Here is a 15810-nt window from a genome sequence, read left to right as displayed (position 1 = left end):
CTGATGCAATATGTAACAAAGAAGGGTCACACAACCATATGGAATCCTCTCTCCATAGGCATCTTAAATTTAGCTACCTGGCTAAGATTTAAGACTTTTTCAGATAGCCTATCCAGGAACGATGAGCTACAGGTGCTCCAAAGTAAAAACAGTCTATAGGCATGAATTTTAAAAATAAATAAAAAATCTTTCAACTTACTTGTTGTCATATCATCTTCTTCCAGCTGGTTGATTCCAAACAAGTGCAAGCCACTGGCAGGAATGTTCTTCTTCAGTGATTCAGTCAACAGTTTGTCCAGAGCTTCTATGCTGTATGGAACAATTTTAAAGGCCTAGAGATAGATGGAAAGTGATTTTGGTTGTGGAATTACGGAGATTTATTTAAGATAAGAGTTACATGGTTAGGTATTAAATTTTATTTATGTAGTATATATAGGGAAAAAAACTAAGCATAAACACTTAAGGTGGAACTGTTTAGAATAAGCAAGGAACACAAAGAATTTCTTTGTCCAGAAACAGAAGATCATTAATCTGAACAGATGAGAACTATGCACTCCACAAGAAGAGTACAAGAAGAAAGTCATTCGCACAACTGGGAGCACAGAAGACTTACTTCCATCTACCTTGATGGATATAATCTCACCATTCCAATGAAGTATTGCTACTGCTTTAAGTACAAATGAATCAGTTTTGAATTGCCCTGGTGTACATTCTGGGTTTTGACTGGTTCTTAGCCAAAGACTGTGGAGCATGCCTATTCCCCAGGTAGGAGCACAGCCCAGTAATAACTGCTTATTAAGTTGGATTTAAAAGGAAGTGAGAGACAACTTCTTTAGTGCTGGTGATCAACACTACTCTACAGGCTTCTGTCACACAGCTAATAGGGACATGCAGACAGGGAGTAAGACAACAGACCTGGAGAACACATTTGTACAAGTTTTACTCTATAATAGGGCTCAGCTACCCTAACTGCAAAATGTCATATGAGAATTAAGGATTGACTTAAAATAAATAAGAGCTAAGAATAAACAAATACTTATATTTTATCCTGCTTAACTCACAAAGTTTGAATCTCTTATCATCACATCTTTTCCAAAAACCTTTTGGTTCAAATATCCAGACATCTGTAGTAATTTGACTTGTATAAGTTTGTCATTCCAATCTTCTCAAATCAAGGTCTAAATAGGGACAGCAGGGCTATGAGAAAGTCCCTAAAGAACTGTTTTTCTTCATTTCAGAAGAGCTACCTTGTGGCAAGCACTTTTGCTTATATTCCCATATCTACTTTTTGAGAAAAGCCATGTTCTGGCTGTTTGCTAGAGCTTTTACCTGGCACATGAACTGTACTGGGTTGGCTGCATTAGCCAAGAGACTGCTGATTTCCTCCATGTCAGTATGATAGGTGACACTCGTTTCTCCCACCATCAAGTCCCCTGAATATATATGCAGAAGCACTGTCCCAGAAGTTAAATCTTTGAAAGGGAAGAGAAGAAATCATCATTGAGAACAGACAAGGGAAACACTCCACTCCAACAGCTCTGCATCCCTCCTGTGCTGGGAGCCATGTAAGCTAGTTTCCAGGTGTTTAAATCCAAAGTCTTGATTTAGAGCAGATTAAATTAAACATTTTCATGTGACTTTGGTTACCTTCTTTAAAGCCATGCACTTGACAGCCTTTACAGGAGTCTTTGCCATAACTATTATTAGTCTCTCTATTCCTAGACATAGTATATTTGCTCTTCAACAGGACAGACCAAAGCAGATTAAATAAAATCATCCTGGGAAACTGTTATCAGTCTGTAGGGCTCAAAAACCGTGCCCTTAAAGTTTAGTGAACCTAAAGCTTAGACAATCTAAGCTTCTGTAAATATAAATATCCAGAGTGACAGAACATAACTGAAAAAAAAGGCAAGTCAGGTTAAACAGTTTCAGCTCACACAGAGATCATTAAACATTAAAAAAGTACCATAAGCAATTATTTACCTGCACTTATGTTCTCATGGTGTCTGTGAATACTAACATGATTATAACACTAACACAGTTAAGTTCAAAGCACTTTATGTGATGTCACCTGCTTGCAGAATTTCCAGTAAGGTGTTTCCACACTGCAATCCTGACACTGCTGCTGGGAAAACAGATGTCAAGCAGCTGTCTCCTCAGTTCCACACCACAGAAGTATCACAGTCAAGAACAAATGTCCAAGATTTCCTGGTCCCACTGTTCCCCACATTGCAGTCTCTACCCTTACCCCTCTGATATTATTCAGGACAGGCAGGCTGGGAGAGAAGAGGTGCAATGAGGGGTGGGGAAGTGGGAAAGCAAATCTCAGCCCATCTTACTTGGAGCCTCCACAGATATTGTGTATTCATTCTCCAACTCAGCCAGCACACGCACAGATGATGAGTTCTCTGGAGAGAATTCAACTTCAGTTTTCACTTTGTCATCTAGTCTACATTTCATGATAATATAAACAGTGGTCTGTACCTAAGAGAAAGGACATTAGAAAATACAGGTTTACAATATAAGAACACTCAAAAGCCCATTTTCCAGAGATTTTGTTGTTATCATGACTAATGTCTAAATTAATCTGTAGTTTCCACAATCCCAAGTGGTTTTCAGTAATACCTTCCAGTTATGGAATAACTGGTCAGGTGGCTTCTGTTACATCTCGCAGTAGCACAAATACAGACATTAAGCTGATAAAAACTCAGTGATGCTATTTAAAAACTGACTTAGTTTCAAGCACAGCAGCCTCATCCTTCAAGCAGCACAGCCCTGTTCTTATGAGAAACAAAGAAAGAAGCTTAAAATGAATATATTCTGGAGATTAAAGGACTTGTAGAAGCTTTATCCAATTTCTCTTATTTTTTTTTCTACTCTGCAGCATGTGTCTTCAGCCTGAACTTTAAAAGACTAAAACTTCAGCTTTGTAAAATTCTCCCCGGCTCTGCTTTTAAGAAGTTAGTTATGACATTAAATAACTCCAATATTTTATTACATTTCAAATCTTTAATTGTGGCTCAAGACACGTCTAACATCTACTTATGTGAATTATGAAAGTGAATTTCTGGAGCAGGTTCTCGGTTCTGGAAACCAGAAGATCTCCTGGGTCATGCCTTGCAGCTTTCAACACCATCAATGTAATATTGCTCAGTTCTCATTCAGGCAGGATTTTATAGATCAAAGACCTGACTGGTAGTCATTTACATGGCTTACTCCACTGGATATTATAATAACTAATCTGAAAAAAAACCTGAAAAGACTTTCTTGCCCCAAACTTATGCTAAAAATAATAAACCTTGTCTAGGCCAATGCAAGCAGCCTACAGCAACATACAACAAGTGATCCAATGATCCAAGACAGAGGTGAATCTTCTTTCACAACTCTATCTTACAATGAGTTCTAGAGTTCATTCCTACCTACTTCTTGCCAGTTAAGGAGTTTATCCTTAAAACACTGAGAAGCTGTGCTATAGGAGTTGTATCTTTCTTAATATCCTTGTAAAGGGTACTTCATAAACATCACAGAGTGATAGAACAGTTTGGATTGGAAGGGACCTTGAAGACCACCCAGCTTCAACCCCCTTGCCATGGACAGAGACAGCTCCCACTAGATTAAGTTACCTAAAGTCCCATCCAGCTTGGCCCCAAACACATCCACGGGCAGGGCATATCTGTCACTACTACTGCCACCAGCCACCTAGTGCTGGTAGACTCAGGCACCAGCACTGGAGAAGTTCATCTAATAAGGAAAGATACCAGGATATTCAGCCAAGCTTTGGACACATATAAAGTGAATGGGCTAACAGATGCCCAAAGGGAAACAGCACCATTCCCATGAACAAGCAAATAGAGTTAATGCAATAAATAAATAAGTAAATAATCCACATAGCTACAGTTTTCTCTGTGTTAATTCATCAATTCTGTAAAAGCTTAAATCAGTCCAGCAGCTTAGCAGTTTGGTGGCTTCCCAAAACATTCTGTTACCAAGCTGTACACACCAAAGAGGGAACTCAAAACATTTAGGCAAGGACACTTCCTAAAATGTCTGATCCTTTATGTCAGTTCTCCCTCTGCCCTGACAGAATGCTACTTTCCCCAGGCTGAGAGTAGATTATGTCTATAATGTAAGGCACATTCAGAAACTATCAAAATAACCCAGCACTAAACATCTGTGACTCATTGTTAGAGGCTCAGATATGCTACAAATCCAGCATGCTGCAAGGTACACACGCACACTGCACAATAAATCCATTCACCTGTCTATAGGAATTACAGTTTTGTTCTTATAGTGCTCAGCCCCTGCCAAGAGAGAAGGGAAGCTCTATTTGTCAACTGAAAGCTTGTTATTCCTCCTTCCCCATCATATGGTGGCATACAGTTTACTTCTGGTCTTATCTCAGGGTTTAGCATTCAAAATTTTTTACTAAGACATGACACAGGCTGTTGCTACCAAATTTGCGATGTCATTCCTTTAGAAGTTTCCCTGAAAGCATGAAGGTCAGATTCTAAGTAAAAGCAGAGGTTCCCTAAATTCATGCTTTAATTGGTGCTTTAAGAAAAAGCACTAAGATCCAGATGTTTTGCCAACTCACAGGACACGGGAAAAACACTGAGTTTTGTTTCAGTGCATTGAAGCATGAGTCTGCCCCTGGTAGGGGGATAGAGGAGGAAGCAATGTAAAGCAGCAGTAACACTGCTGTGAAGCTTTGCTAAATTGTTAGCTGAAGTTTCCTCTGACAACCAGTCCCTCCTACACTCTTGCCCCACATCACAAAGCCATGCAATGGAAGCCCAGCCACAGTGACTGAAAAGTACACCGCAGAGGAGGTGAAGCCATTGGTGCCTTACCCCACTCTCCAGGTCCATGGTATTAGTGTTTTCCATCTGAAAGGACCTCAGAGTAAGAAAAGCTGTTTTTCAAATAGGAAGCTAAGCTCCAAGCTCTTTGGAGTCATTTGCAGGACAAGCACCAGAACTTCCATGATAGATTGCATCCAGGTGCTGGAGTTAATTGGCTCACCACCTTACTCCACTTGTCTGCACTAAATCTCACCAGAATGGAAGATGAAGAGTTAAGAGTGTGAACTTGCTTCATAAGACAGAGGACATGCAGCCACGTCAGTGAGACTATCCATCAGTAAGTGACACTGCACATTACCAAGCTATTCCTGGCCTAGGAAACCAAGCTTATAAAGCAGAGACACTGAGGGAGCCTGAGAAGACAGGGAACAAAAAATGAATTAGGGACTACATTCCAGGTTGTAAAACCCTCTACTGTGGAGAACATAACACGTTGCACTAGCATACAAGAACATAGCCCAGGAAATGGCCATACGGTACCCCACAGCGTATGTGATCAGGCTGCACCACCAGATGCTCCCCAATGTTCTTGGATGAGTCTTGCTCTTCATTCATGGCAAGTTGGCAGGAGTAAACTGAGTTTTTCTCGTCTTCTGTTTCTGTATCAGTTACAGAGTCGCAGCCTGAGTCTAAAATAAAGCATACAGAGTCCCATTAAATTATTTCAATTTTCTGAAAATTCATGGATATACACACATCAGCCCTGAGAAGCAAGCACAGAAGTGGGGGAGAACTTGATACACTTTTCAAAGGAAAGTTTAGAAAAGGGGATGTAGTTTAAGAAAGAGAAACTACAGTTTCCTCATTTGTTCCCCTAAGGGGACAGCTGGGGAAAATTCAAAAAGACAAAAAAGTGCTGAAGTAGCACTGCAAAGGCTTATGAAGAAAAAAAAAACCAAAAAACAAAAAAGAAAACCAACAAAAAAAAAAACACTCCCTCATGAGATGGACAGTTTCTTTCTCATGTTAGATAGGAAAACCAGTATGTCAATATGTCATATAAGAAAGATCAGCAAATGGACTTATCTGACTCCTGCCACTCTCTGAGTGAACTGTAGAATGGGCAACAGCCTTTGAAGTCCTACTCTCCCAAAGTCAATGAAGGAAACCTACTTTTATTTCATATCAGCAGTATCCTTAGTTATCTGGATCCTACTTGCTCCAACTCCAGAACACACTACTGTGTCTATAAGCAAAACATAAGGCAGTAGTCTGAAAGGATCCTGATCCTCAAGCAAGAGGGTGAATACAAGAGTGAATCTGAAACACCAAAAACATCCTTTTTGCGTAAGAATCACAGTACTCTGTCCAAACTGAGCCAAGAGAAGTAAATATCTGTAACCCTGCAATCTGCACATACAAAGCAATGTTCTCACTCCTGCCTCCCAGAAACAGCATATATTTACACTGATGGATGGGCAAACATATTGATAACACAAGAAAAAAAAAAAAAAAAAAAAAAGTAGCAAGAGAAGCAGGAATTAAAATAGCTGAGAATTCTCACATCCCTGCCAGGAAATACTTTTCCCAGCTACAGAAGGGAAATACAAAGTCTGTATCTACTTATTAGAAAGATTTTTAAAATCTAATTTTTAATCTCTTGATTGACACTTTTTGTAATTTCTACATTTGAATAGGACTCTATGAATTCATGCAGATGCAATTGTGCTTTCAGGAGACCAGCTTTAAACCATGCAAGTGTAGCAAATTATTCAGCTGAAGGTTTTGTCACAAAGAACAGTACACAACTTCATGCTTGTGAGTGCTTCACATGGCAAGTACTCACGTGAGTACAACCACACTATTGCTTTAATGTTTTCTGTAAAAAGAGAAGAGGTGAAACTCTACAGCTCTAAAGTTCAAGTAAGGTATCACTACAAATATCAGTATTTCTTAAACCTAGAACAGTGTGTGCAGATAAGGCAGACATTTTAAAACTGCATCAAAACAGATTTTTAGATTTGGCCACAAAGAAACTGCTGGGACAAGGCTAGACACTAAAGGTCTTTTGGATTTTTCAGACTGCAGTACTTAGCATTGCAGAAAATTACAGACTGAGGTTATAAATCCCTTAACTCAGTATTATAATGGATACTGTCTGAAGTCATCAGCCAGACCCCACTTTCGGGAATCTTTGTTCTGGGGAAAGGTGGACTGCTCCAATCAGAGTGCTGGGCAGCCCAGTGACATAGAAGGAAATCAAAGAAGTAGTCCCACATCCTTCCTTTACATGATAGCTATTACATCAGATATTTGGCATATGCAGAGCAAGACAGCGTGCCCTTTTGGAGTAGAGGCAACTGTTACTAGAACTAAGTCTCTAATCTCTTGGTTTTTTCCAATATGACTAAATCAAAAAGACTAAGTTCATCACAGATAACAGAACCAACAATAACCAAATCATAGCTAAACATTAATATTCGTCAACCAAAAGTGCAAGCTGACACTTGCTGGGATCCTAACCCTACGCATAATTCCCCACACCTTAACATGGAGCCAATAGAATGGTAACCTGTACCTCACTTGCCCAACGTATGCTCAATTTCAGAAGAAATAAAACCTACAGCTGTGGATCTCAGCTGTATCTACAGTAAGCAGGGATAAGGGAGGAGCAAGGAGAGAACAAGTCTCCAGGCCTCTTTGCTGTAATGACATTATTTAATACTGGTGAGAAATTAGCAGAGAAAGGACAACTGCAGGAGTCTGCGCTTGAGCTTTTAAGAAGTTCTGGCATTGCTGGATTTCACCTCGCACTTCCGCATTTCTGTAACAGAATTGAGTGCCTGGAGGTCATATGTAAGAACAGGGCTGTTAGGCAATATGGGAAGAAACACTGTTAATCAGTAACTGCATTAACAGCTGATGGAACAAGCACTGCAGTTTCTGGTATTAATTATTCATCTGTTTCTTCATTTAGAAAATTCTGAAATTGTGAATTATGAACTTTCCCTATAAGTATCAGAGTGATGCTATTGTTGTCTTGCACATTGCATATTCACACAATTCTGTGAACATGCAAGCATCAGGATATCATCCTATTACATTCACAAGTATCCACGCTCTAAAGCGATGCGTTGTTAATCAGACCTCCCACTTAATAGGATACTTGACTGATGGTAATCAACAGGCTGATTGAAGACCAAGATTAAGGATACTCCAATCAGCGGATTTATTCAGCAGTGATATCTTTGTCACAGTAGCAAGGCTCGACAGGCCATCACTGAGGAGATCAGAGGCATTAGAAAGTTATAAGATTACCTGAATCGAGCTCCTCCATGAACAGCTGCCATAGGTCAATAGCTCATGGTTACTGACGGTTCTGCCTTCACTGGAAGCCCTTTCTATTCCCCTTTAAATGAAAGCTACTTCAGGCCACGCCTGACAGTCGCTGAAACACTCTTGAGAACAGCAGGGGAGGAGATGCGGTCCAAGAAACCCAACCACATTTCCCTTCGAAGAGCGTGCCCCCCGGCAGGAAGCGGCAGCACAGCACTGCACACCCCACACAGGCCCCTCTGTCCTGCATCGCTCTGCACGCAGACTGCTGCCCTGCTGGGCCACCAACACTCCAACACTCTCACCCAGGAAAACCCCGGGAAATGCGGGCATGGCCACATGCTTCATCTCAGGCCATTTAGCAGCTCTTAGAGACCAACACGAATCAGCCAGTTATTTTGATATTTGCTGAAGGCAGCACGCAGCTCGCTCTGTCATCCATTTCCTCCTGGCGAAGCTGTGAGTGTCTGCATGGAGCTGACATCTGTGGTTTCTCAGAAGTCAGCTGTGACACTGCAGGACACGTGAACACTTGGCTGGAGTCAGCAATCTGCTCCCTGTGAGCACTCTGTCATCCAGATACATCACAAGCTGAGCAACAACTTGTCCCTACAGCTTCTGTGTGAGCAGACTGCCTCTCGTCAGTATCTGCAAATACTTCCCATCTCACCCATCCACCAGCTCACCAGCAGAGCCGAGGAGTTTTCATGAGATCTTAGGCTTTCACCTCCCAGCACTCAGAGCAAAACAAAAGCTCCTGCTATCAGCCAAGACTTGCAGCTGGCCAAACTCCTCTTCCAAATAGGAACAAGTACATTAGGGCTGCCCAAGCAATTTCAGCAGCATTTGCAAGAAGCTTGCTGCTTAAATCTACATGTAGAACACCTAAAGCCAGATTCTCTGTTCTACAAAGAAAGCAGTCACATTTTATTTGTGATCATAGTTCTGAATCTCCATTAAGAAAACAAGCTGTGTTTTATCAGGCCAAGATTTGCTTGAGCAAGTGTGTGCATATCACTTGGGGAAGTTGTTTTCTTACTAAGGACGCAACATCTCAGCAGGTCAGGACTGGCGCTTCAGCAAACTGTGAGAAGCCAGAAGGTATGGCTGTGTTTACCTTTATGACTTACTGAGACAACACACATCTTTAATACTCAAAAAAGACACATTACTCCATAATTTCTCTATAAAGCATACTTCATCCTGTCTTGAAGAATGAGTTTTCTTTTATATTATTATAGATCTATGAACATGCAGTTGAACAGAGAAAAATGTCTGAGTGCAAGAGGCTTTTGTGACCTTCATTAATTTATAAACCAAGTGAATCAATCTATTCACTTTTCCTGTCTCAATATTCCTAAATGTTGCTCGCAGGTTATTTTTTAATTTAATCTTTGAAATGAAAAATTGAAAAATGAAAAACTAAAAGTTGTTCACAATGTCAAGGACAACTCCACATCACTCATGTAAATGCCAGAAAGTAAGAACAAGAAAATGGCCAGCAAATACCATACCCCACACCTGGGTTGCAGGAACAGGAAATCTGGCATGAAGACCTGGAAACAGTGAGGTTAAGAAAGTAAAGCCTCAAAAGCCAGAAAAGTGGAGAGGACACAGAAAAGAAAATAAGAATAATAATGACAGTCTAGAAAAAAGTAATAAAATGAAAACCCCAAGCAGGCAGAGAATCAGTAGAGAACAGAAAGACAACTTGTGGTATAAAAGGAACCTTTCTCCAGTTTAGGGGAAAATGTCAGCAGTTCCAGTCAGCTGTTTCTGCTAAGCTCTGCTTTTAATTGTTCACCAGCATATAGCACCAATTAGAAAATTGTGGGTTTACGTTATGGTCCCAACCTTGATTCTATTGTACTGTAGACATAAAGTTGATTACTTCTCTTTCCAAATGCTAGAATCAAATCCCAAGTCCAGATGGAGAAAGTCAGAAGGTTTCCTGGCACTTAGTGATACCTCAGACAGCTGAGACTGACAAAGCACTGTCAGCAGCAAAGCAACTGTGACCAGACTGATGCACACAACCAATCACATCTCATCAGGGGCATTCCCTGATATGCAAAACACAGCTAAGAGCCCGTTATAGGAATTCTTTTCCATCAGCAAAAGATGGAATTAGGAACTGCATCAACATGCCGCTTGAATTCTTCTCTTGGATCCAGTGCCTCAGAAGGAACAGCTGGAAAACTGCCTACCACTTCATTTGCCCTAGCAACACTTCTCAGCCTTCTCTGCCTTGACTGCAGATGACAACAGCAAGTAGCTCAGGATTGGTTTGCAGCTTCCTCTTCCTCAGTTGCTCAGGAAAGTACTTATCTGTAACTGCAGGTTGTACCAAGAACACGTTCACAAAGATCTAAGCACAGGGGAGATTCACAGAAACTTAGCAGTTTCCCCAGGATGACAAGATAGCACTCAGTAATCCCATCATATCATAAATAGCAGATTGCAATTCAGGATTGTGTGCAAAACACTGTTTTAGTTTTACAAACTTAGAGCACTGTTCATTCATTAGCAGCCTTGAGCTGAAAGTGGGACCTTGAAAGTAAAGAACTGGATGGATCTGAGATCACAGTAATTCCTAGAGATGCAATGTGCAAGGAATGCATACAGCCTGAAACCAGCAAGTTTCCCAGTAACAGAAAGACACTTTCCCAGCAGAGACCCCTCAATTTTTATTTTTTTTTTAATTTACTTTTTTTTATTTTATTTTTTTTTTTTTTTTTTTTTTTTTTTTGAGTCAGTGTGTGAAGTTCTGCTATTAGAAATCCTCAAGTGACCTTTTACAGTTGTGGAAAAGAAGTGTCATCTTCTATTGCCTAATAAAGCATGAGTAAAAAACTTCCCTTACAGCAGTGTTATTTGTCTAGAAAACATTGCTTTGGCTCAAATGTATGTCTTGCTTCAGACAGTAATCATGGCTTAGCAAGTATGTTAAGATGAAAAAATAACTTCTGCACTTGTCTGGAGGACAGATGTTCACAAAAGTAAAAGCTACAGAAGTTTTAAAATACAATTGCACTCATTACGCCCTCCTCCCAACTCTTGCTTCCCTTTCTTGTCTTTATTTCCACCAGAAATTGCAGCCCACACAACAAAGCCAGCAGAAAAGAACGTGTTTGGCTGTGTCAGCAAGATGCAAGCCAAGGATCTTTGCCTGAGCATTTGAGAAGTGGGAGTTCAGACTGAGAAGCCAGCCCCTGACCTTCAGGATGTGAAAGAACTTCTATACATCTCGCTCCTGAATACCGCAAAGACAGTAACTGTCAGCTCTGCCACCGATGGAACCTCTCCCTGAGATGCTGAAGACCCACTGGTATCCTTCAGTCATTTTTTAAAAATACTTCCAAAGTTTTCTGTGGTGATGATGGATCCACCAGAACCTTGCAAAATGCAAACCTAGAAGCTATACAACTCTCCAAATGCACAACAGAGGTCTTTGAGACAACCTGAAGTCTGCCCCACACATCTCTTCAAACCCGATCGGTTCAGTATCTCTTTCTGACCACAAACATTTGCAAAGTTTTTGCAGAAACTACTTCAGCTGTCTCAACTTGGAAGAAACCATCAGCGATAGGGCTGGGCTTTTATTTTAAGCATGTTTTAAAGCCTTGCAGTTCACACTGAGGATATTTAAAATTAACCTTAGCCATCACCTTAAGGCAACCCACAGGGAGATTAAAAATACAGAGAAACATGGTTAGCATTTGCAATGTGCATGGAGTCTATTATAGCCTGATGCATCCTAACCACACCAGTTTCTGTACTTGAAAAGTTCTGCATTATCATTTCATTGCTTCAGTCCAGAAAGCTGATATGCACCTATGTAAATCAGCCCTGTTTGAATCTCCTACCATTGCAGAAGACAAGCTGAGAAGCACTGCAGTTAAGGTGTATAAGCCAGGAGTTTATGAAGCACCTTTGATACAAACAACACTCCCATCTTGTAATTGGGAAGGCTGTTTCAACTACTTGGCCCTCTTTGCCACAGATGGGCAAGAACATTGATGCATTTCTCTCAACATCTCTTGAGGGCTTATTTAAAATTTCTAGTTGCTTTAAACCACTCTCTGAAATACGTGTTTCCAACATCAGTCATTTATTGCCACACCAACAGCTGCAAGGAAGGGCATGTGAATTTATGTTCTCTCAACCTTAACTCCTGTGCATCGATATCACAGTTTCCTTTCCTTGGCAGGCTGAGAACCAGTTGGGCAGCCCAGCTCCCATAAGGACGAAGCAGACCCTCACTGCACTCAGAGGACTGACTAATGCAGCACCTGTTCCTCTTCAAAGAGCAGGGTCAAGGAAGCATATCCTCCATTTCAAAACAATTCAGCAGAGAAAAACACAGCTTTAAAAATTCACTTAATATTTCCCCTTCAAATAGGGGGAAAAAAAAAGGATCAAGGAATGGAAGAAAGACTGCAATAAAACAGGTAATATTGTTACCTTTGGTATACAAGGCCACTCCAGTAGGCCAGCAGAAATAAATGTTAAAGGCAATACCCTGTGAGAAAACAGCTCTTTCTGGCAGCTTTGTATCTAGGATTAGTCCTTTAAGAGGGTGGCAAAACTTCCCCACGAACTATTTGGTGATGTCAAGTCTCTTCCTACCAGAATTCCCTTTCACATCCAGCTTTCCTAGGAACAAGGCTCCATGGCCAAGCCTTATGAAATAAGTCAAGCAGCACTGGGAGCAGCTGTTACAGCTGCTGGGTTTAGCTCTGCCCCCACATGCAACAGCAAGCTCAGTAAACACTGGAAATCTCAGTACGCCATTTCTTGTAGGCGTCTGTCGCGATACAGAGCAGAATGAACCTGTAGAGAGGAAGGGAGGTTGCAATTCCCAGTTCATAGCACCCTTTGCCCACTGTCTTACCTGCAAGTCTCCGTGTGAGGCTGACATAGGGGTCCTGAGAGAAGTACTGACAGCCAGAAGCAGACATAGCTTAAAAGCTGCTACTGTCAGAAGGAGGAATCAGCTCCACAGTACAACAGAGAGCACCTACTATTCAGTAATTGCTGTATGAGGCATCTCAGGATCACCACTGTCCTTGTGCTAGTGTGCAGCTGTTACTGGCAGTGGCTTTTGTGGTTTCTAATGAAAAGTCGCCTTTAAAAGCATTCAACGTGAATTAATATTTTTAAAGGGGGAAGAGGTAGGGAAGAAAGGAAAGTGTACAAATTTATCCTCAAAAGCTACGGATGTTGTGATATTCGCTTTGTCATTCCTGCAGATAGTTAAAGCAAGAGGGTAACAAATCAGATAACACTGGATTTCATTGTGCTTGCTGTGAAATAGATACAGGCTATCAGAGATGTACTCTCCAGCCTGTAGAAGAGAAGAGTCAGGAGGTATCTTATCAGTGTGCACCTGATGAAAGGGAATGAAAGAAGAATAAGACTCTTCCCAGTACTGTCCAGAGAAGATTCAAAGTCTTCTTCTGCAGAGATATTCAAAACCTGACTGCACATGGTCCTGGCCAACATGATTTATCTGGCTATATTTGAACAGAGAGGTTGGCCTGTACAGTCTCAAAAGGTCCCTTCCAACATCAATATTCCATGATATGTTCCCAACTTTCATTCATGCTTTTTCACCAGAGCAAGAAGAAAACCAGGAAGTTAATTCAATTCCTTGTCATGTACAGGAGAGAGAATGATAATAGCTTGTGTGGTTTCTGTTACACCATTTCCCTCCCAACAGATAAATTAAGCCATTTATAGTGTTTCTTCTTTCCACAAGTCCTTTGGCAGGCAAATAGTTTCTGTGAGTTAGGTTTTTCACAGCCATGACAAAAGAACAAAACCATCACAGCCAAAAAGGCTTCTGTTACACAACCACAAGTTGAAAATATCACAGACATCTCTACCCCATGATTCTGACTGACACAGATGAAATTCCAACCCTGAGACTGTTTTTTTTTTTTTTGCATCTCCTTCCAGGTATGTCACACGGTTCCTAACAGTCACTTCTGATCCTTTTGTTTTGCAAGAAGTTTGCTAGCACTGATATTTCTTTCTCATCCACCTCATTGCATGAGTACTATGTTCAGTCAAGGCTGCACTTGTCTGTCAACAGCCTGACTTCTAACTGCTGTTTTGTCTGGTCATCACGTTAACAATTTCAGGCAGCTGTTGGCTTCCCTGGCATTTTACCTGCAAGAGTTTGCTCTCATACAAAAGTTCGAGGCCACTGACTAATTAGCAAACATTTTGGAAACAGACTTGTAAAGCCAGGCATTTGGGGGAGGGGGGGAAGGTAGGGGCTGGAATGAACTGGATAAATCTTAACAACACAAAACAGATGTAAGTTGTGTTATGCCACCATGGGAGGAAGAGGAAGATCAATGGCTCCAACAGCAAGCTTCCAGCTGGACAAGATAGCTTAAGCCTTAAGTAGTAGGCTGGTCATCACACCCAGTTTGGGATTACATCCCGTCAGAACCAAGCTGACTTGTACAGCGCCATCCAAAGCATTTTCACGTCCTCACCACAGTTTGTGCACAGCCCAAGAAACACAAACAGAACCACCTGCAAACAGAAACCTTCTTGGCCTCTGTAGTTTGCCTCAATTGAGAAATCAGAGTAAAAACTGCCCTTCCTACCAAGCAGCAAACATCAGTGTCAACACACTGTTTGTTCTCAACAAGGCCAGATGAACACTTCCTATTTCTGATGTTCTACTAAACTAATAAAAATTAAAATAGCTTTCAGTGTGTGATGTCTGCAGGTGTCATGTTCCCATGATGCCCTAAACAAACCACACTATAACAGCTGCACTGCAGGCAACAAAATAACCTAAAAAGGGCCAATATAGGGATTCTAGAGAGGTATTTGTTCCCACTGAGTCCTGTGCTCCTCTCATTCAGGATAGAGCTGCTAAGAAACTGAACTCAGCCTGTGGAAATAAGTATTTCCAGAGGTAGACACCCAGATAAATTGTTTCAAACACGATCATAAACTTTCCTTGCTAAGTGCTGTAGGAGTAGAGAGATACTTTTCTTGGGAAAAATACACAGTCTGCTGCAGAAAATGGACTGAACTGAGGCATCCTGACTTCCAAGCCTTTGTCCAAAAACTTAAAAGTGAAATAGTGGAAGCAGAGCACATGTTGCGTTTCTCTATGGGAGAGAGAGCTGTTACACTCTTACTTCAAGCCTCTCATCTCTGCATTAGCTACAGACAAACTAGAAGGAAGACACTGATTTATTTTTAGTACCAAGAAGAAAGTTTTTGCAGTTTCACCCCAAAAGGCAACACCTGGTGTTGTCTTTTCTCCAGAGGATATATTTGCATTTGAGGCTATTCACAAAAGCTTTGTTTGTAGAATCACGGGGTGTGAGACCTCATCCCTGTGGCAGAATGAGATATGTTCATCCAAGTGCTTCAGCCACAAATCCAGCCCATCTGAAGTACATTTTTCCTTTATAGGAGTCAGTGACAGGAGGCTGTTTGTCTTGGTAACCACTCTAATGTGTATAATCAAACTGTTGGACATCACCCAAGTGGTATGCAGTAGACAGCTTGCTTCAGGTAGGGCTTCTGTACCAGCAAGTCCAGAAATTCTGACTTTTCATGTACCAAACTACTTGGAAAATGCTGCAGAAGATTCCATAGCAAATATCATCTCATCTTTTTCATGGTCCAATATTTT

At 41.1% G+C, this 15810-nt stretch overlaps 1 protein-coding gene across 3 annotated transcripts in view; it reads right to left on the bottom strand.

Annotated features, from left to right (window-relative positions):
* The window catches only part of PIK3AP1 (phosphoinositide-3-kinase adaptor protein 1), a 38904-nt gene that overhangs the window by 16032 nt on the left and 7062 nt on the right, over positions 1-15810 (bottom strand). For 2 of the 3 annotated variants that reach the window (XM_042818137.1, XM_042818138.1), the window contains exons 3-6: positions 5343-5491; positions 2340-2484; positions 1330-1472; positions 200-332 (exon numbers count right to left, since the gene is read on the bottom strand). In XM_042818137.1, the coding sequence (XP_042674071.1) occupies positions 200-332; positions 1330-1472; positions 2340-2484; positions 5343-5491 (570 nt within the window). Of the gene's footprint in view, positions 1-199; positions 333-1329; positions 1473-2339; positions 2485-5342; positions 5492-8120; positions 8225-15810 lie in introns of those variants that run through there. The other variant, XM_042818139.1, reaches the window with a different exon arrangement.

Source organism: Centrocercus urophasianus, unplaced genomic scaffold (genome assembly GCF_019232065.1).
Source record: "Centrocercus urophasianus isolate 14NV4802_14NV808 unplaced genomic scaffold, USGS_Curo_1.0 seq_17, whole genome shotgun sequence".
NCBI classification, from domain to species: Eukaryota; Metazoa; Chordata; class Aves; order Galliformes; family Phasianidae; genus Centrocercus; species Centrocercus urophasianus.
The sequence above is the reverse complement of the archived record's forward strand: the minus strand, read 5'-3'. Positions and strand labels throughout refer to the sequence as shown.